Consider the following 20,226-nt stretch of genomic DNA (forward strand, 5'->3'; position numbering starts at 1 on the left):
GTGGCCTAACTAAGGTTCTATACAGCTGCAACATGACTTGCCAATTCTTATACTCAATGCCCCGGCCAATGAAGGCAAGCATGCCGTATGCCTTCTTGACTACCTTCTCCACCTGTGTTGCCCCTTTCAATGACCTGTGGACCTGTACTCCTAGATCTCTTTGACTTTCAATACTCTTGAGCGTTCTACCATTCACTGTATATTCCCTACCTGCATTAGCCCTCCCAAAATGCATTACCTCACATTTGTCCGGATTAAACTCCATCTGCCATCTCTCCGCCCAAGTCTCCAGACAATCTAAATCCTGCTGTATCCTCAGACAGTCCTCATCGCTATCCGCAATTCCACCAACCTTTGTGTCGTCTGCAAACTTACTAATCAGACCAGTTACATTTTACTCCAAATCATTTATATATACTACAAACAGCAAAGGTCCCAACACTGATCCCCGTGGAACACCACTGGTCACAGCCCTCCAATTAGAAAAGCATCCCTCCATTGCTACCCTCTGTCTTCTATGGCCTAGCCAGTTCTGTATCCACCTTGCCAGTTCACCCCTGATCCCGTGTGACTTCACCTTTTGTACTAGTCTACCATGAGGGACCTTGTCAAAGGCCTTACTGAAGTCCATATAGACAACATCTACTGCCCTACCTGCATCAATCATCTTAGTGACCTCCTCGAAAAACTCTATCAAGTTAGTGAGACAAGACCTCCCCTTCACAAAACCGTGCTGCCTCTCACTAATACGTCCATTTGCTTCCAAATGGGAGTAGATCCTGTCTCGAAGAATTCTCTCCAGTAATTTCCCTACCACTGAAGTAAGGCTCACCAGCCTGTAGTTCCCGGGATTATCCTTGCTACCCTTCTTAAACAGAGGAACAACATTGGCTATTCTCCAGTCCTCCGGGACATCCCCTGAAGACAGCGAGGATCCAAAGATTTCTGTCAAGGCCTCAGCAATTTCCTCTCCAGCCTCCTTCAGTATTCTGGGGTAGATCCCATCAGGCCCTGGGGACTTATCTACCTTAATATTTTTTAAGACACCCAACACCTCGTCTTTTTGGATCACAATGTGACCCAGGCTATCTACACCCCCTTCTCCAGACTCAACATCTACCGATTCCTTCTCTTTGGTGAATACTGATGCAAAGTATTCATTTAGTACCTCGCCCATTTCCTCTGGCTCCGCACTTAGATTCCCTTGCCTATCCTTCAGTGGGCCAACCCTTTCCCTGGCTACCCTCTTGCTTTTTATGTACGTGTAAAAAGCCTTGGGATTTTCCTTAACCCTATTTGCCAATGACTTTTCATGACCCCCTTCTAGCCCTCCTGACTCCTTTCTTAAGTTCCTTCCTACTTTCCTTATATGCCACACAGGCTTCGTCTGTTCCCAGCCTTTTAGCCCTGACAAATGCCTCCTTTTTCTTTTTGACGAGGCCTACAATATCACTCGTCATCCAAGGTTCCCGAAAATTGCCGTATTTATCTTTCTTCCTCACAGGAACATGCCTGTCCTGTATTCCTTTCAACTGACACTTGAAAGCCTCCCACATGTCAGATGTTGATTTGCCCTCAAACATCCGCCCCCAATCTATGTTCTTCAGTTCTCGCCTAATATTGTTATAATTAGCCTTCCCCCAATTTAGCACATTCATCCTCGGACCACTCTTATCCTTGTCCACCAGTACTTTAAAACTTACTGAATTGTGGTCACTGTTACCAAAATGCTCCCCTACTGAAACATCTACCACCTGGCCGGGCTCATTCCCCAATACCAGGTCCAGTACCGCCCCTTCCCTAGTTGGACTGTTTACATATTGTTTTAAGAAGCCCTCCTGGATGTTCCTTACAAACTCCGCCCCGTCTAAGCCCCTGGCACTAAGTGAGTCCCAGTCAATATTGGGGAAGTTGAAGTCTCCCATCACCACAACCCTGTTGTTTTTACTCTTTTCCAAAATCTGTCTACCTATCTGCTCCTCTATCTCCCGCTGGCTGTTGGGAGGCCTGTAGTATACCCCCAACATTGTGACTGCACCCTTCTTATTCCTGATCTCTACCCATATAGCCTCACTGCCCTCTGAGGTGTCCTCTCGCAGTATAGCTGTGATATTCTCCCGAACAAGTAGCGCAACTCCGCCTCCCCTTTTACATCCCCCTCTATCCCGCCTGAAACATCTAAATCCTGGAACGTTTAGCTGCCAATCCTGCCCTTCCCTCAACCAGGTCTCTGTAATGGCAACAACATCATAGTTCCAAGTAGTAATCCAAGCTCTAAGTTCATCTGCCTTACCCGTAATGCTCCTTGCATTAAAACATATGCACTTCAGGCCACCAGACCCGCTGTGTTCAGCAACTTCTCCCCGTCTGCTCTGCCTCAGAGCCACACTGTCCCTATTCCCTAGTTCTCCCTCAATGCTCTCACCTTCTGACCTATTGCTCCCGTGCCCACCCCCTTCGTCTTTTCGATTTTATTTTGGTGTAAAACTAGGTGGATCCATCCATCCATCCGTTCATCAGGTGGCCCGTCTTCCCGTTGTTTCATCCATCCTTCCCTTTATTCATCCATTCATCGATCTTCCTGCCTATCTCTCTTTATTCTTGCCTTTCTTCATCTCGCTTTCTCCTTCCATCTCCCTCTCTCCATATTCATATATTTCCATCCTTTCTCTCCATTTCCCCCTCTCTCGTTCTCCCCATCTCCCTTTTCACACTCTTTGTATTGATCTCTCCACCACGCAATCTCTCGACACATCTTAGCATTACTCTGCCTCGCTTGCCTTCTCTTTCCCTCAGCGAGACGGTGGATATGTTGAACCCAGTTATCCTGTGGGAGAATATAACCTGGCTGTGGCTCTTAGGGCCGCATCCCTCTGTTCTTCAACAATTGAAGAGTGTGTCATCTAAGCACTAACGAGGAAGATCTGGGAAAACAAGTCTCTCAATTAAATTAATAGATTCTGACGTGTGCACCAAAATTGTGGTGATATCAATCTTAACAAGGGTGAGAGGAATCAGATCAAACTCTTCATGATGCTATTTCCCGATGACATGCAATCTTTGATTAGTCAAGCGAATGACAACTGATGCTCTTTGCAAAGAAAAATCCAATAAACCAACTCCAGCCTATTTTTTGTTTCAAACATTCGGCCATCCAAAAACTGAACCATTGTTAATGTCCTCCCCCACCCCCGTTCTGCTCCGCAGTCAAATAATTGAAACTCCGTTTCTGTAAAACATAATGGCTCATTCATTGAAATCTCTTGTCCGCAAAAGAATTGATACCATACGTCAATCACTCCGAGGATGTTAAATACACCGCTCATTTGGAAGTGAATTTCGCTGGCCATTGCATTGCCACGGGATCAATAAAGACATTGTCGACCCCAGCGAGCTTCCTGCTGTCAGCCTTAAGCGGTGTACAATCCAAATGTTCAGATAGCAGCGCAGTAGTCATCCACAATGTATGTGACTACTAAATATTCACTTGTTCCCCAAATGGTGCAGTCAGAGCCGAATCGGGCAGTTTCTTTGCATACTATAGAGGCTGGAAAATTATGCAGAGCTGCACGACTGCATTAATTTTATTCCCCGTTGCCGTCTGCGCGACGTGGAAAGTTTTCGTAGACACCCCATTCTTTTACTTGATCTCCTTCCAAACTATCTTCAGTCGTCTTGAGATTTAGTGTGGCGTATGTGACACAATAATCCCCCATGTCCTTCCTGCTTTCCTGAAATTAAAGAATATGGGGATTAAATGCCTCTCAGGTGGTAACACGGAATTCATCAGGGTCCATAAATGTAGAAATCACTTGACAAGTATTTCAGTTTAATCCTAGTGTCAATTTCATCAGATCCATTCGAATTGACAATCAGTGTTGTAAATCACCGACACACGAGTGGCCAGACTAAGCACATATTTACCAGGGGCAAGTCAAGAGTGTCAATAAATAAATGACAGTGGCATCTCCCAACCATTCGATAAACTGGACGCCATTCAGGGCAAAGCAGCCGCAGGTTGGATGGTACCACATCCACCATCTCATCGATTCACTCACAGCACCCACTGATTCACAGCGTTTGCAGGATTTTTAAAAAACCATTCGTAGGATGCACTTTTAGAGACTCAAGAAATGCTCTTCCGGCAGCACCTTCCGAACAGGCGATCGCTGCAACTTAGGAAGGGGAGGGGGGATGTCAGCAGACGCATGGGGACACCACTCTCTAGAAAATTGTGGCCATGTTTCACACTGTCGTTACGGAACTGTATCGCAGTTCATTCACTGTGGATCGGGACATCTTGCAACTCCCTGCCAAACAGCAGAGTGGGTGTCTTAGTACCCTGGCAACGACAGTGGAAAAACTTAATGCGGATCCGCAGCACCTTCTAGACTGCCATTGAAACAGGGTAATAGACGCTGACCAAGCTACGATCGCGGACCCACGGGAAAGAGGAATTGGTGCACAATTGACAGCCGAATGTTCCAAAATTCCACTCCCGATTTATCCCCATATTGCTCTGATCTCTTTGTTCAGCTTATTCCATATGAACATTCTAGAATCGAGCTGAAATACACGATCAGAGAATGTATTTTCTATACGTTTGAGTACTGGAATGCAGTTCGGGATTCCTCGACAACACTGACCACACCCGATACGACTGCAACAACATGGACACCAGGACAAGGGCAGCAGAATACTGCTGGGCATGGTGTGCACGGATTGGGGCAGTTCGGCTACCTTCACATTCACCTGGTCAAGTAGGTGTTGGCCATATATACTGGCCATGTTGGCAGAACCACGTTCCATGAAAGAATAATAAAAAATAATGTTAAAATATAATGGGCACCCAATATTTCAACAAAGACACTTCAAAAAACATCCTGGGGAGCCAAAAAGCGTCTGTCGGTCTGGAATTTATGTAAAAAAAAACACAAATTTGTTCATGGATTAACACAATGAAAGAAATAATTTTAACTGCTGTTGTATTTGGATGTCGAATGGATATTTCCATACCAGTACACTTTGGCAAAATATTAAGTGATGATTCAAAAATATGATATGCGGGTTGAAGTGTGCCGTTGTTGGAATCAACCAAACGGGGTTTGGGCGGTTTCGTTTATGTGTGGAAGATCCGCCTTCGCTCCCCAAAATAACCCTCATATGTACCGCGCGCAAACATTGAATCCTATTAGCGAAAGCTGCAGACTTCTGTCCCAGGTAGCAGATTATTTGCGCTGACAGTGATGTTCCGTCTCGTCTTGCAAATAACATGAATTTATTTCCCTCTGGGTGAGTGGGGGCTGTATAACAGACAAACTATTCACACAAACCACGGCGCATGTGGCCAAAAGATTAAAGTCCAGCAAAGTTGGTATGATATTGATCAGAAGGCAACTTACCTGCTTCATTCCAGAGGTGTCATTGCTGCTTCCTGTGATTCAAACAGAAATATTGAAAGATAACAGTGTGGGCATTTTGACCAATGGAAACACAATCATCTGCGCAGGTATGTTTTTACTCAATTCTGCCCGAGAAATAAGTGTATTACGCAGGTGAATATTACTCCCCATTGAAGTTAAATGCAAATAAATGCAGGCAAGGTTGAAAACGGGCATTGTACCACACCAACACAATATCATGTCACCCCGACTTCCAGCAAATCTGACCACTCATTCGTTATCACCATGTGGTCCTTTGCAGCTGGTTTGCCTAATGCACAATATGGTTTGAACGACAAATAGTAGCCGCCTACTGTTTAAACTGGCTTATAAACATTGATATAATTTCAAATAGGTTTTCAATACACTGAAATATCCTGTGTTCCACCCAGGTGCAGTGTTTCGTCTTGTGTATAACCATAATTATTGGGGATTTCCCATTTTTTTTTACATGATCAGTAATTAGTATGAAAGCAAATAGACACATGGATAACCGTGGAACCCCCGAGCAGATATCACGATGATGTGCCATGACATGTATATTCCACGCTCAACATGTGAATTGTATTTTTTTTCCTACAGTGTGTATAATTCTCTTTCAGATCAGGTTAATTTCCATTACTATCCCAGGGTTAGTCACCGGACAAAAAACAGTCGGACGCCTGGTTTAGACTCTGCGATGTTTTAAATAGACTGGACTTCAATAAACCAACATTATTTTAGCCACAATTTATAGATTCGACGGGATCTTTGTTCATTGGCAAATAGGGTTAAAGAAAATCCCAAGGCTTTTTACACGTACATAAAAAGTAAGAGGGTAGCCAGGGAAAGGGTTGGCCCACTGAAGGATAGGCAAGGTAATCTATGTGTGGAGCCAGAGGAAATGGGCGTGCTACGAAATGAATACTTTGCATCAGTATTCACCAAAGAGAAGGAATTGGTGGATGTTGAATCTGGAGAAGGGTGAGTAGATAGCCTGGGTCACATTGAGATCCAAAAAGACGAGGTGCTGGGCGTCTTGAAAAATATTAAGTTAGCTAAGTCCCCAGGGCCTGATGGGATCTACCCCAGAATACTGAAGGAGGCTGGAGAGGAAATTGCGGAGGCCTTTACAGAAATCTTTGGATCCTCACTGACTTCAGGGGATGTCCCGGAGGACTGGAGAATAGCCAATGTTGTTCCTTTGTTTAAGAAGGGTAGCAAGGATAATCCCGGGAACTACAGGCCGGTGAGCCTTACTTCAGTGACAGGGAAGTTACTGGAGGGAATTCTTCGAGACAGGGTCTACTCCCATTTGGAAGCAAATGGGCGTATTAGTGAGAGGCAGCACGGTTTTGTGAAGGGGAGGACGTGTCTCACTAACTTGATAGAGCTTTTTGAAGAGGTCACAAAGATGATTGATGCAGGTAGGGCAGTGGACGTTGTCTATCTGGACTTCAGTAAGGCCTTTGAGAAGGTCCCTCATGGTAGACTAGTGCAAAAGGTGAAGTCACACGGGATCAGGGGTGAGCTGGCAAGGTGGATACAGAACTGACTAGATTATAGAAGGCAGAGAGTAGCAATGAAAGGGTGCTTTTCTAATTCGAGGGCTGTGACTAGTGGTGTTCGGCAGGGATCAGTGCTGTGACCTTTGCTGTTTGCAGTATATATAAATGATTTGAAAATGTAAGTGGTCTGATTAGTAAGTTTGCAGACGACACAAAGGTTGGTGGAATTGCGGACAGCGATGAGGACTGTCAGAGGATACAGCAGGATTTAGATTGTTTGGAGACATGGGCGGAGAGATGGCAGATGGAGTTTAATCTGGACAAATGTGAGGTAATGCATTTTGGAAGGTCTAATGCAGGTAGGGAATATACAGTGAATGGTAGAACCCTCAAGAGTATTGACAGTCAGAGAGATCTAGGAGTACAGGTCCACAGGTCACTGAAAGGGGCAACACAGGTGGAGAAGGTTCTCAAGAAGACATATGGCATGCTTGCCTTCATTGGCCGGGGCATTGAGTATAAGAATTGGCAAGTCATGTTGCAGCTGTCTAGAACCTCAGTTAGGCCACACTTGGAGTATAGTGTTTAATTCTGGTCCCCATACTGCCAGAAGGATGGCTTTAGAGAGGGTGCAGAAGAGATTTACCAGAATGTTGCCTGGTATGGAGGGCATTAGCTATGAGGAGCGGTTGAATAAACTCGGTTTGTTCTCACTGGAACGACGGCAGTTGAGGGACGACCTGATAGAGGTCTACAAAATTATGAGGGGCATAGACAGAGTGGATAGTCAGAGGCTTTTCCCCAGGGTAGAGGGGTCAATTAACAGGGGGCATAGGTTTAAGGTGGGAAGGCCAAGGTTTAGAGTAGATGTACGGGGCAAGTGTTTACACAGAGGGTAGAGGGTGCTTGGAACTCGCTGCCGGAGGACGTGGTGGAAGCAGGGACGATAGGGACATTTAAGGGGCATCTTGACAAATACATGAATAGGATGGGAATAGAGGGATACGGACCCAGAAAGTTTAGAAGATTGTCGTTTAATCGGGCAGCATGATCGGCACGGCTTGGAGGGCCGAAGAGCCTCTTCCTGCGCTACACTTTTCTTTGTTCTTTGTTGTGAACGGAGGCGGTATCGTTCTATTTTTAAGCATGTTCTCGTTTTAAAAAACAGAATGAATGCAAGCAAATTTCGAAATTAGTATTTGAATTTAAAGGGTGGAATGGTAATTATCGGTAAACGTAAAACCAGCAACAAAAACGGAAATACATTACCAGCGTTTCTTGACCTTGTCATCATGGCAACTGAATAAACCAACGCAGCGTCAGTTATGATACCATCTAAATAAATGAATCAACAGACAATGTTCAGAATAAGGGCGTCGTTTTCATATGTTTTCACCTGAAGGATAAATGCTTGAAATACTGAAAAGAACGGAGATGGATGGAGGACGTCGGGAATTAGATTTCTATACCTATAACGGTAGATAGATAGATATTTGACTACATAAGGAAATTAGGCGCACACATAATTGAACAGAATGTGCAATAATAATCATTACAGAGCAATAAAAAACGTTGGCAACAGCAAGGGTATTAATGTTTCAAACACATCCATACCACAGCATTCACATCAATGTGCAGAGATGAATGTTTTGTGTTGTATCACCAGCATTCCCGTACCAGCCTCCCCGAACAGGCGCCGGAATGTGGCGACTAGGGGCTTTTCACAGTAACTTCATTTGAAGCCTACTTGTGACAATAAGCAATTTTTCATTTCATTTTTTTCAGTTCCTTGAGGCTGAAGGCAACAATTGTAGAAGAAAATAATTTGTGTATGGAAACTTTTCCAAGGTATGGTGGCTGATTGCTCCATATAATCGGAAATCTTGACGGCTATAGAGTGAAATTGAACCAAATCGAACAAAGTCGATGCAAATAGGCTCTGTTGTATACTCAAATCTGTAATATAGTCACACCTGCCTATTTGATTAACAAGGTTAAGAATGGGTCATGTTTGCTAAGTACAAAAGTTATTTTGTTCTTGAAACTCCATCTGGCAGCTTATAACTTACGTTTGTTATCTTTGCTAAACATTATTAATCAGTGATTGGTGCATACTGTAGATGTGTAAAACCCAGACGAGGGAATTTTCTGTGCTCTCTTTAGCGATATGATTCCAATCCGCATTTATTTGCTAACGAGTCCTATAATAACGGCCCTGTCACGTGTGCTTTAAGGCGTGGGCTGATTCACATTTTCCCAAAGAAACTCAGAGTCACATAGCGGAGATAACGGCTAGACTACCAGCAGGAAGGAATTGAAATGAGGTACAGCAAGCTGTGTAGCTCAGGAACGCAATGGATATTCACCTGCTGCAGCACTGTTGTCCTTTGCTGTAAAATATGTCGACTGATCATGGCTTGAATCTAAAAAACGTGAAATATGGAAACGTATCCTCAATGGCACAGTTACACAAAGAAACATTTAGGCAGCAGACAATGAATAGTTCACCATTTATGGCTATGTATTCCTGCATTTAACACGTTTACACACACATTGAGTTACGGGTTCAATTCCCGTACCGGCCTCCCCGAACAGGCGCCGGAATGTGGCGACTAGGGGCTTTTCCCATTAACTTCATTGAAGCCTACTTGTGACAATAAGCGATTATTAGTAGTATTATGTTGTGTGCATCTTATGTAAGAAAGGATATTAAAGACCAGGAGAGAGTGCAGAGAAGATTTACTCGAATTATACCAAGGATGAAGAATTTTAGATACAAGGAGATTGGAGAAATGGGATTTGTTCTCCTTGGAACAGAGAAGATTAAGAAGTGACCTTAGTGAGGTTTCCACAATTCTGAACAGTTTCGACAGGGGAGGATGTTCTGTTTCCACTAGTTGGTATGTTAGTGAGTACAGGTCACAATTTAATCACCGTCAGGAAGGGAAAGAGTTGCAAGACGAGGAGACATGTCTTTAATCAGAGATTTTTAATACGCTGCCTGAGCGATTAGTGGCGGTGGGTTGCAAAGGAGGCTTCAAAACAAGAGCTGAATTGATTAGTTAGAGGGAGACGGATATAGGGCTGTGGAATGGGACTAAATGGATAGCTCTATTCTGTGCTGTAAAATTAATGAAAGTTATATAACCAGTCCACCTGATGGATAACTGTTTTCCATGATTCTAAATGCACAGGAAAAAATAGTGTTGTCTTGAGCTATGAAATCGTGGAATATCTGGTATTAGATAATTAAAAGCAAATGGATTGACATAGAGTAAAAAATACTTGACATCACTTTCATACATTGGGCAATCAGATTTCGGTTTGCTGTTCATATTCAACGCCGGTTGCTTAGTTGTTGGCGGTATTGAGATAAATCAAGAAATCAACTGAGTGCTGTTACCAAGTTCCGACCTTCCAGACGAAGCCTAGATCTCCATCTTCAGGAAAGGCAGTGTGTGAGTAAGTGCAAGGGAATCAATAATTTCAAAATGGGAAGGGATGCATAGTATCAATTTCCCTTCAACTTAAGTTACAAATAATGCAGTAAGGAAAACCAGCACACACTCCTTCTGCGGAACCCAACATAATTCATGTTGCATTGTAGGAATTGATACTGACAACCTCCAGAACACCTTCTTCAATGCTCCGGAAGTTATGCTTGCAATGAGGCCACTCAAACAGAAATGTATTCTATGATATCTTGAATTCAAGCCGATGAAGCTAAACACATTTCTGTGGGACATTAAAACATTAAAAAGGTCAGCTACCGTAGCTCGGATGCAATGCCCATGAGAGTCATTCAGAACTGAGACTTTGATTTTTTTTTTTAATTCAGAAGCTATGCTGAAATGATGGTGAAAAGTGAGTAGAAAGTCGAACCAAGACCAGAGTCAGTAATTTGTTAGAACATCAGACCCGGGATTACCAAAGGTGCGACATCTTCCGACGACTGCATACTCAAATTTACTTTCAGGTGCCTCTTCATTCGTGTTCTGCGACCTGTTTCCAGATGTGCCTCTTTACACAAAAAAGATTCAGGTATTAACGGATAATTGTTAAACACGTCGAATTTCAGTTCAACAGAAGACGACGTCAGAGAAAGAAAAGTGACAAAAGTAGGGTTCCCGCAAGTAAACGTAATGGTCGAACAATGGCCATTTGGAGCATATTCTAAAATTACGGCCCCTGGTTGCAAATTTATCCGCATTAATTGGCCGGCAAACTGCCTTTTAACATGACCTTTATAAGCAACTTGCTCCGAAAAGTAAACGCTCCAGCTCACAACGACCTTCGGAGTGGTCCGCAACATCACTCGTGAACACATTTCCCAATGTTGTTAAACTAATTATTTCTAACCTGGACACAAATGTCTGAGAACACGCACAAACTGATTTAAAGACAGCTTCTTCCCCGCTGTTACGAAGACTCACAAACGACCCTCTTATGGACTGACCTGATTAATACTACACTCCTGTACGCTTCACCCGATCCCGCTGTCTATGCATTTACATTGTGTATCTTCTGTTGCTCTGTTATGTCTTTTCTTTTCTTCTCATGTACTAAATGGTCTGTCTGAGCTGCTCGCAGAAAATATACTTTTCACGGTACCTGGGTACACGTGACAATAAACAATAAACCAATCCAATCCAGTCAACATATTCCCGTCTCTTGTCTGTCCTGGAACCACTTGACATTCACTTTCGAGGATATCGGCACCATTTCGAAAGTATTCTCCAAAATGTATTCCCATATTATCCTGCTGCACATTCGCTAAACCTCCACAGGACTTTGCAGCGTTCGTGACACCACCAACAAAATGCAGTTCAGACCGTTGTTGTCACGTACTGATTTCGCTTTGACCTCTTTAATGATATATATGATGCCTCCATTTACCAAGCTACATTAACGGTAACGTTAACATTTTCACAATAACACCTCCAGAAGGATCAAAGTACCTGAACACAAATACCCCTCTCGTAAAGGAAACTTCATTCAGATTGTCTCATGTATTGCACGTTACCTTTCCGTATTATTTCTGCAATGTTCATCATAACACGCAGATCCACACTGAAATCATCCTTCCTGCTTCAACTCATCTATATATTCCCGCTATGGCATCCTGCAGTGGGCAACTCACTGTTCAATCTCCAATGCCTTCGCAAATCGCTCATCTGCTGGCGAGTTCACTACTGTAGCAGGTAGGGCATTCCACGGCCTCACTACTCTTTGCGTAAAGAACCTACCTCTGACCTCTGTCCTATATCTATTACCCCTCAGTTTAAAGTTATGTCCCCTCGTGCCAGCCATTTCCATCCGCGGGAGAAGGCTCTCACTGTCCACCCTATCTAACCCCCTGATCATTTTGTATGCCTCTATTAAGTCTCCTCTTAACCTTCTTCTCTCCAACGAAAACAACCTCAAGTCCAACAGCCTTTCCTCATAAGATTTTCCCTCCGTACCAGGCAACATCCTGGTGAATCTCCTCTGCACCCGCTCCAAAGCCTCCACGTCCTTCCTATGATGCGGTGACCAGAACTGTATGCAATACTCCAAATGCGGCCGTACCAGAGTTTTGTACAGCTGCAACATGACCTCCTGACTCCGGAACTCAATCCCTCTACCAATAAAGGCCAACACTCCATAGGCCTTCTTCACAACCCTATCAACCTGGGTGGCAACTTTCAGGGATCTATGTACATGGACACCTAGATCCCTCTGCTCATCCACACTTCCAAGAACTTTACCATTAGCCAAATATTCCGCATTCCTGTTATTCCTTCCAAAGAGAATCACCTCACACTTCTCTACATTAAACTCCATTTGCCACCTCTCAGCCCAGCTCTGCAGCTTATCTATGTCCCTCTGTAACCTGCTACATCCTTCCTCACTGTCAACAACACCACCGACTTGTATCGTCTGCAAATTTACTCACCCACCCTTCTGCGCCTTCCTCTAGGTCATTGATAAAAATGACAAACAGCAACGGCCCCAGAACAGATCCTTGTGGTACGCCACTTGTAACTGAACTCCATTCTGAACATTTCCCATCAACCACCACCCTCTGTCTTCTTTCTGCTAGCCAATTTCTGATCTACATCTCTAAATCACTCTCAATCCCCAGCCTCTGTATTTTCTGCAATAGCCTACCGTGGGGAACCTTATCAAACGCTTTGCTGAAATCCACCCTTCGCACGATGTTGAATGAGCTTTTATATTCCCACATCACAACAAATAAACAATAGTCTTGAACCTCCACGTTTAATGAATAAACATCGACAGGTGTCAAGGGAAATGTGTTTGATTTGTTCATTAAGGTGTGGGATGACAAAAGCATTATTATCAAGGCAACATGTGCTACAAATCTCACGTCGCGAATGTATTCAATAAAAGACAAGTTAGTTAATTGCCCTTTTTGTTCTCGGTTTTCAGCAACTTCCTAACTAATGGCGTTGAACTGACAATTCTACGGACACATTAAATAAGGAGATATCAAATGAAGGACGGTGGAATTTCTCCAAATTTGTAACCGTGTCGAACTCAGCTATTTTAATCAGCATTAGCAGTGAAATGTAATAAGATCAAGGTGATACCTGAGGATGGGAGAAAACCCTGCATGTTTATCTTACACCCTTTCAGTTACTTTCATGGAGAATTGCGGGAGGCCCATATGAAGCCAACTGACAGGCAGCACGGATCTAGATGAATTTAGCTTCTTGAGCTCTGTTGTTGAGTACGATTTCAACATAAATGTCTCGGCAACTTACCCGTCCTGTTGCGTAATGCTTGTCTCTGGAATAAGCACAAAGATATATATGTCAGAAAGCTGTGTTGCAAAACATTGCCCCTTCGCTGCTTACAGGTCGTATTGTTTTCATTATCTAATCACAAAACAGGAAGAATTTTAATATATTTAATTGCATAATGCGTGCAGTTCTGCATTAAGGTATGCCTCTGCTTTCGGGATAACCATAGAAGGAAACAACATTTGTAAATACTTAAACATGCGCTAAGAAAAGGGTTTACTGGAAATTCACGGCATACGCTGTCGGAAAAGATGTCCCCCTCTGAATGCACAGGGCACGCTGCAGTGCTGCCCTGAAACTGATCCCTTGAAATTACTGAAAGGCTGTGAAGCAGGAACTTGACTTGCAATATAACACTGACCAAGAAAAAGACGCATAGGACAGATTGAATTAAGAGAAGGAACACAATTAGACGAGGGAAACAAAGGGAATCCCGGCAGTGCGGAGGGAGAAAATTCGGCCCGCCTCGTCAGCATCTGCAAATCATCAACCCACCAACAACCCCACCACCCCTCCGCATACCCCATCTCCTCGTCGGACAATAGCCACTTGGTCTGACGGAACATGAACGTTCATGAAATGCATCGTTTTGCTTTAACCTTTTGCCCTGCACGCACCAGGATAAACACAAGACTACCAAATTGCAAGGGATCATATTTCAGGGCCACATGATCAAAGTGCGCCATTGCGTGACACTTTAATTATGATTGGCTGAGGCATTGCTTACTAGAAGCGAAATGCATTCATATACAATAACTAGATATCTAAAAACAAAAGTTCTGTTCAAACCTTAAATTTAATTCGAATTATCGGGAACGTTGAAAGTCCGTGAATGCCAATTGTTTCCTCGATGGCATCGTCACGGTCAGTCAAACGCTAATTCCCAAGCAATGTGTCGCCTGTTCTATCGATAAACTCGGCCTGTTCTCACAGAAACAAAGGCGGTTGAGAGGGAACGTAATAGAGGGCTACAAGATTATCAGTGGCATGGACAGAGTAGATAGTCAGCTGTTTTTTCCTAGGTTCAAGTACGAGGGGACATAGGTTTAAAGTGCGTGGGGGAAAGTTTAGAACAGATGTGAGAGGCAAGGTTTGGAAGGCGATGCCTGGGCAGGTGGTGGGAGCAGGTACGGTAGCGGCATTTCAGGTGCATCTAGTCAAATATATGAATAGGGTGGGAATGGAAGGATACGGACTCTGTAAGTGTCAGTTTTAATGACTTGCCACACTCACAGCACCATTGATTAATTACTTCCCACTGCCACTTTCCGCTGCGGTTAGCACAAGTGTCCTGTCACCTGCTGTCTCTCTCTCTGTCTCTTTCGTTCTCACTCTCCTTCTCTTTCTGCCTCTCTCTCTCTGTCTCTCTGTCTCTCACTCTTTCTCTCTGTCTACCTCCCCCTCCCTCGCTGCTCAATCTGTCTCTATCTGGCTGTATCTCTCGCTCTTCATCTCTCTTCCTGTTTCTCTCTCTCTCTGTTTCTCTGTCTCTCTATGTATCTCCTCCCCCCCCCCCCCCGCGCTCTCTCTCTCCCTCCCCCTCCCCCAACCTGTGAAATGGAAGAGTTGACCTCCACTGGCATTGCTCCCGGATGGAGATGGTCGGTCGGATCCTGTGACCCAGCCCCGTTTTACCGTCACGGATGAGGGGGTGGGGTTTACAGGACGATCAATCCCTCCCTCGGCCATCGTCAGACACAGAACCCCTGATTTTTTTTAATCAAATTCAGATTTGACCGGGTCCTGTGGCGGGATTCGAACCCCGGGATACTGGTCCAGTGACTCAATACCTTTCACCGCCCCCTCCCTCTCCACCCCTGACAGGGGACGGCAACTGGGGAGGTGGGGTGGGGCGTTGAGGGAGGTTTGGGCCAGGGGGTCATAGGATCCCGACAGCCCTGAACGAGGCCATTCGGCCCATTAAGTCTGCAGTGACCCTCTGAGAGAGCCTCTCTATCTAGGCTCACTCCCCCGCCCTATCGCTGAAACCCCACCTAATCTGCAAATCTTTAGACACTAAGGGGCAGTTTAACATGGAAAATCCACCTAACCTGTACATCTTTGGCTACTAAAGGACAATTTAACACGGCCAATCCACCTCCCCTATACATCTTTAGACACTAAGGGACAATTTAACACGGCCAATCCATCTAACCTGTACATCTTTAGACACTAAGGGACAATTTAGCACGGCCAGTCCACCTCACCTGTACATCTTTGGACACTAAGGGCAATTTATCACGGCCAATCCACCTAACCTGTACATCTTTGGACTGTGGGAGGAAACCGGAGCACCCGGAGGAAACCCACGCAGACACGGGGAGAACGTGCAGACTCTGCACAGACAGTGACCCAGCGGGGAATCGAATCAGGGACCCTGGAGCTGTGAAGCAAGTGCTAATCATTATGCTACCGTGCTGCCCATGTCAGGGACTGTGCAAGCTGGGCTCTCGCGTTTAATGAGGGGGCAAAAGCCTCCTACTGTTCCTGCGTAACAGACGCGAGGGGCTGAATGGGCCTCCTCCTGTCCCCGTGTAACAGGGTCGAGCAGGGGGCTGAATGGGTCTCCTCCTGTTCCTGTGTAACATACTCGAGGAGGGGGCTGAATGGGCCTCCTACTGTTCCTGCGTAACAGACGCGAGGGGCTGAATGGGCCTCCTCCTGTTCCTGTGTAACATACTCGAGGAGGGGGCTGAATGGGCCTCCTCCTGTTCCTGTGTAACAGACTCGAAGGGCTGAATGGGCCTCCTCCTGTTCCTGTGTAACAGGCTCGTGGGGCTGAATGGACATCCTCCTGTTCCTGTATAACAGGCTAGAGGGGCTGAATGGAACTACTGCTGTTTCTGTGTATGGCCACCGGGGGGAGAGACGGCCTGCATTATGGAGCTCAAATCCGAGAGCATATACATGTACCTCCCACGGTGCAGCGCTCTCTAGTGTGAGTGTCAGTGTCAGTGTCAGTGTGAGGCCCCCTCGCTAGAGACCCCGGCCCCTCGCTAGAGACCCGGCCGGTCTCCAGAGGTCCCATCTCCTCTGTTGAGGACCCAGAGGGCCTGTTCCTGTGCTGTACTGTTCTTCTTGGGGTGTTCTGAAGTTTGGCATTCTAGAGTTTGTCCTGGTGAGCAAAGGTTAAAATACTTTGGTGACATACTCCCTGGGCAGTAACATTAAACTCCCTGGGCCGTAACATTAAACTCCCTGGGCCGTAACATTAAACTCCCTGGGCAGTAACATTAAACTCCCTGGGCAGTAACATTAAACTCCCTGGGCCGTAACATTAAACTCCCTGGGCCGTAACATTAAACTCCCTGGGCCGTAACATTAAACTCCCTGGGCCGTAACATTAAACTCCCTGGGCAGTAACATTAAACTCCCTGGGCCGTAACATTAAACTCCCTGGGCAGTAACATTAAACTCCCTGGGCCGTAACATTAAACTCCCTGGGCCGTAACATTAAACTCCCTGGGCAGTAACATTAAACTCCCTGGGCCGTAACATTAAACTCCCTGGGCAGTAACATTAAACTCCCTGGGCCGTAACATTAAACTCCCTGGGCAGTAACATTAAACTCCCTGGGCCGTAACATTAAACTCCCTGGGCCGTAACATTAAACTCCCTGGGCCGTAACATTAAACTCCCTGGGCCGTAACATTAAACTCCCTGGGCAGTAACATTAAACTCCCTGGGCCGTAACATTAAACTCCCTGGGCAGTAACATTAAACTCCCTGGGCCGTAACATTAAACTCCCTGGGCAGTAACATTAAACTCCCTGGGCAGTAACATTAAACTCCCTGGGCCGTAACATTAAACTCCCTGGGCCGTAACATTAAACTCCCTGGGCCGTAACATTAAACTCCCTGGGCAGTAACATTAAACTCCCTGGGCCGTAACATTAAACTCCCTGGGCAGTAACATTAAACTCCCTGGGCAGTAACATTAAACTCCCTGGGCCGTAACATTAAACTCCCTGGGCAGTAACATTAAACTCCCTGGGCCGTAACATTAAACTCCCTGGGCAGTAACATTAAACTCCCTGGGCCGTAACATTAAACTCCCTGGGCAGTAACATTAAACTCCCTGGGCCGTAACATTAAACTCCCTGGGCCGTAACATTAAACTCCCTGGGCAGTAACATTAAACTCCCTGGGCCGTAACATTAAACTCCCTGGGCCGTAACATTAAACTCCCTGGGCAGTAACATTAAACTCCCTGGGCAGTAACATTAAACTCCCTGGGCAGTAACATTAAACTCCCTGGGCAGTAACATTAAACTCCCTGGGCAGTAACATTAAACTCCCTGGGCAGTAACATTAAACTCCCTGGGCAGTAACATTAAACTCCCTGGGCAGTAACATTAAACTCCCTGGGCAGTAACATTAAACTCCCTGGGCAGTAACATTAAACTCCCTGGGCAGTAACATTAAACTCCCTGGGCAGTAACATTAAACTCCCTGGGCAGTAACATTAAACTCCCTGGGCAGTAACATTAAACTCCCTGGGCAGTAACATTAAACTCCCTGGGCAGTAACATTAAACTCCCTGGGCAGTAACATTAAACTCCCTGGGCAGTAACATTAAACTCCCTGGGCAGTAACATTAAACTCCCTGGGCAGTAACATTAAACTCCCTGGGCAGTAACATTAAACTCCCTGGGCAGTAACATTAAACTCCCTGGGCCGTAACATTAAACTCCCTGGGCAGTAACATTAAACTCCCTGGGCAGTAACATTAAACTCCCTGGGCAGTAACATTAAACTCCCTGGGCCGTAACATTAAACTCCCTGGGCAGTAACATTAAACTCCCTGGGCAGTAACATTAAACTCCCTGGGCAGTAACATTAAACTCCCTGGGCCGTAACATTAAACTCCCTGGGCCGTAACATTAAACTCCCTGGGCAGTAACATTAAACTCCCTGGGCAGTAACATTAAACTCCCTGGGCAGTAACATTAAACTCCCTGGGCAGTAACATTAAACTCCCTGGGCAGTAACATTAAACTCCCTGGGCAGTAACATTAAACTCCCTGGGCAGTAACATTAAACTCCCTGGGCCGTAACATTAAACTCCCTGGGCAGTAACATTAAACTCCCTGGGCAGTAACATTAAACTCCCTGGGCAGTAACATTAAACTCCCTGGGCAGTAACATTAAACTCCCTGGGCAGTAACATTAAACTCCCTGGGCAGTACCATTAAACTCCCTGGGCAGTAACATTAAACTCCCTGGGCAGTAACATTAAACTCCCTGGGCAGTAACATTAAACTCCCTGGGCAGTAACATTAAACTCCCTGGTCAGTAACATTAAACTCCCTGGGCCGTAACATTAAACTCCCTGGGCAGTAACATTAAACTCCCTGGGCAGTAACATTAAACTCCCTGGGCCGTAACATTAAACTCCCTGGGCAGTAACATTAAACTCCCTGGGCCGTAACATTAAACTCCCTGGGCCGTAACATTAAACTCCCTGGGCCGTAACATTAAACTCCCTGGGCAGTAACATTAAACTCCCTGGGCAGTAACATTAAACTCCCTGGGCAGTAACATTAAACTCCCTGGGCAGTAACATTAAACTGCTGATTTAAAAAATGATATTTCCATTCAATCTCACATCCAGATGGTACGTTTTACAATAAGATGCCTCATGCTATAAATGAGCACTCAGAAGATTGAATCTCCTCAAGTGAATATAACAAGAGACCCAACATATTGCTCACCTTGCTCCTTGTTAATCGATTTGAAGCACAGACATGCAAGTAGTGCAGTGACAAGAAGGAGTGGGGGAATCGATGCGACGATGGCAGTCGTGTTCCCCTGCACTGGATGACAATCGGTTTATTATACAAATACAATTTTACTCCCCCAAGCATCATACATTGATACATTGCACATTGCATTGTCATATCGGCACGGTAATAATTAGCTCACGTTCGAACGCGATTCTTCGACATTTAAATACTCATCTCAGAATCAGGGAGCTCCAAGGTCCAGGTTTGAAATATCATAGTTTCTGAAAACCAGCAACCATGGCCGCATGTTGGACCACTGGGTTCGACTCACACAGAGCTGGGACGAGGGGCCAATTTCCACCTTCGGTGAAGGTCTGTGCAGAGTTTGCAGTTTCTCCCCGCGTACAGGTGGGCTTCCTCCGAATGGACCGATTTCCTCCCATAGTGGAAAGATGTGCAGATTAGGTGGGTTTTTCCCTCAGTTTCAAAAGGGTAGTTGTGTTTACAGGGATATGGTGGTGGAGTATTTCTGGCTATTGTGCTCTTTCAATGGGGCGAGGTGCAGATTCGATAGGATGAATGAACTCGTTCCGCACTGCAGTGCTCCTCTATAATCCACAAACGCCAAAATGGCTGAAATTTGTATCCATGCCCTTTGGACTTTAGCGGAATGAAAGGGGATCATATAAACATAAAAATCGTCAGTTTATCACAGTGCAAATATTGGGAGTTTCCACCTGTGCAAGAGAGTAATACTGTTTGAGAC

At 45.2% G+C, this 20,226-nt stretch overlaps 1 protein-coding gene across 1 annotated transcript in view; it reads right to left on the reverse strand.

The window, feature by feature from the left end:
- Positions 1–2,364: 2,364 nt before the first annotated feature.
- LOC140406126 (Fc receptor-like protein 2) overlaps positions 2,365–20,226 on the reverse strand; it is a 45,718-nt gene continuing 27,856 nt past the window's right edge. Inside the window, exons 10-16 of the mRNA XM_072494275.1 lie at positions 19,449–19,550; positions 13,696–13,720; positions 10,857–10,948; positions 9,295–9,351; positions 8,198–8,263; positions 5,403–5,434; positions 2,365–3,731 (exon numbers count right to left, since the gene is read on the reverse strand). Of these exons, the coding sequence (XP_072350376.1) occupies positions 3,585–3,731; positions 5,403–5,434; positions 8,198–8,263; positions 9,295–9,351; positions 10,857–10,948; positions 13,696–13,720; positions 19,449–19,550 (521 nt within the window). The 3' untranslated portion in view covers positions 2,365–3,584. The remainder of the gene's footprint in view (positions 3,732–5,402; positions 5,435–8,197; positions 8,264–9,294; positions 9,352–10,856; positions 10,949–13,695; positions 13,721–19,448; positions 19,551–20,226) is intronic.

The sequence above is a fragment of the Scyliorhinus torazame genome, unplaced genomic scaffold (genome assembly GCF_047496885.1).
Source record: "Scyliorhinus torazame isolate Kashiwa2021f unplaced genomic scaffold, sScyTor2.1 scaffold_272, whole genome shotgun sequence".
In the NCBI taxonomy this organism is placed as follows: domain Eukaryota; kingdom Metazoa; phylum Chordata; class Chondrichthyes; order Carcharhiniformes; family Scyliorhinidae; genus Scyliorhinus; species Scyliorhinus torazame.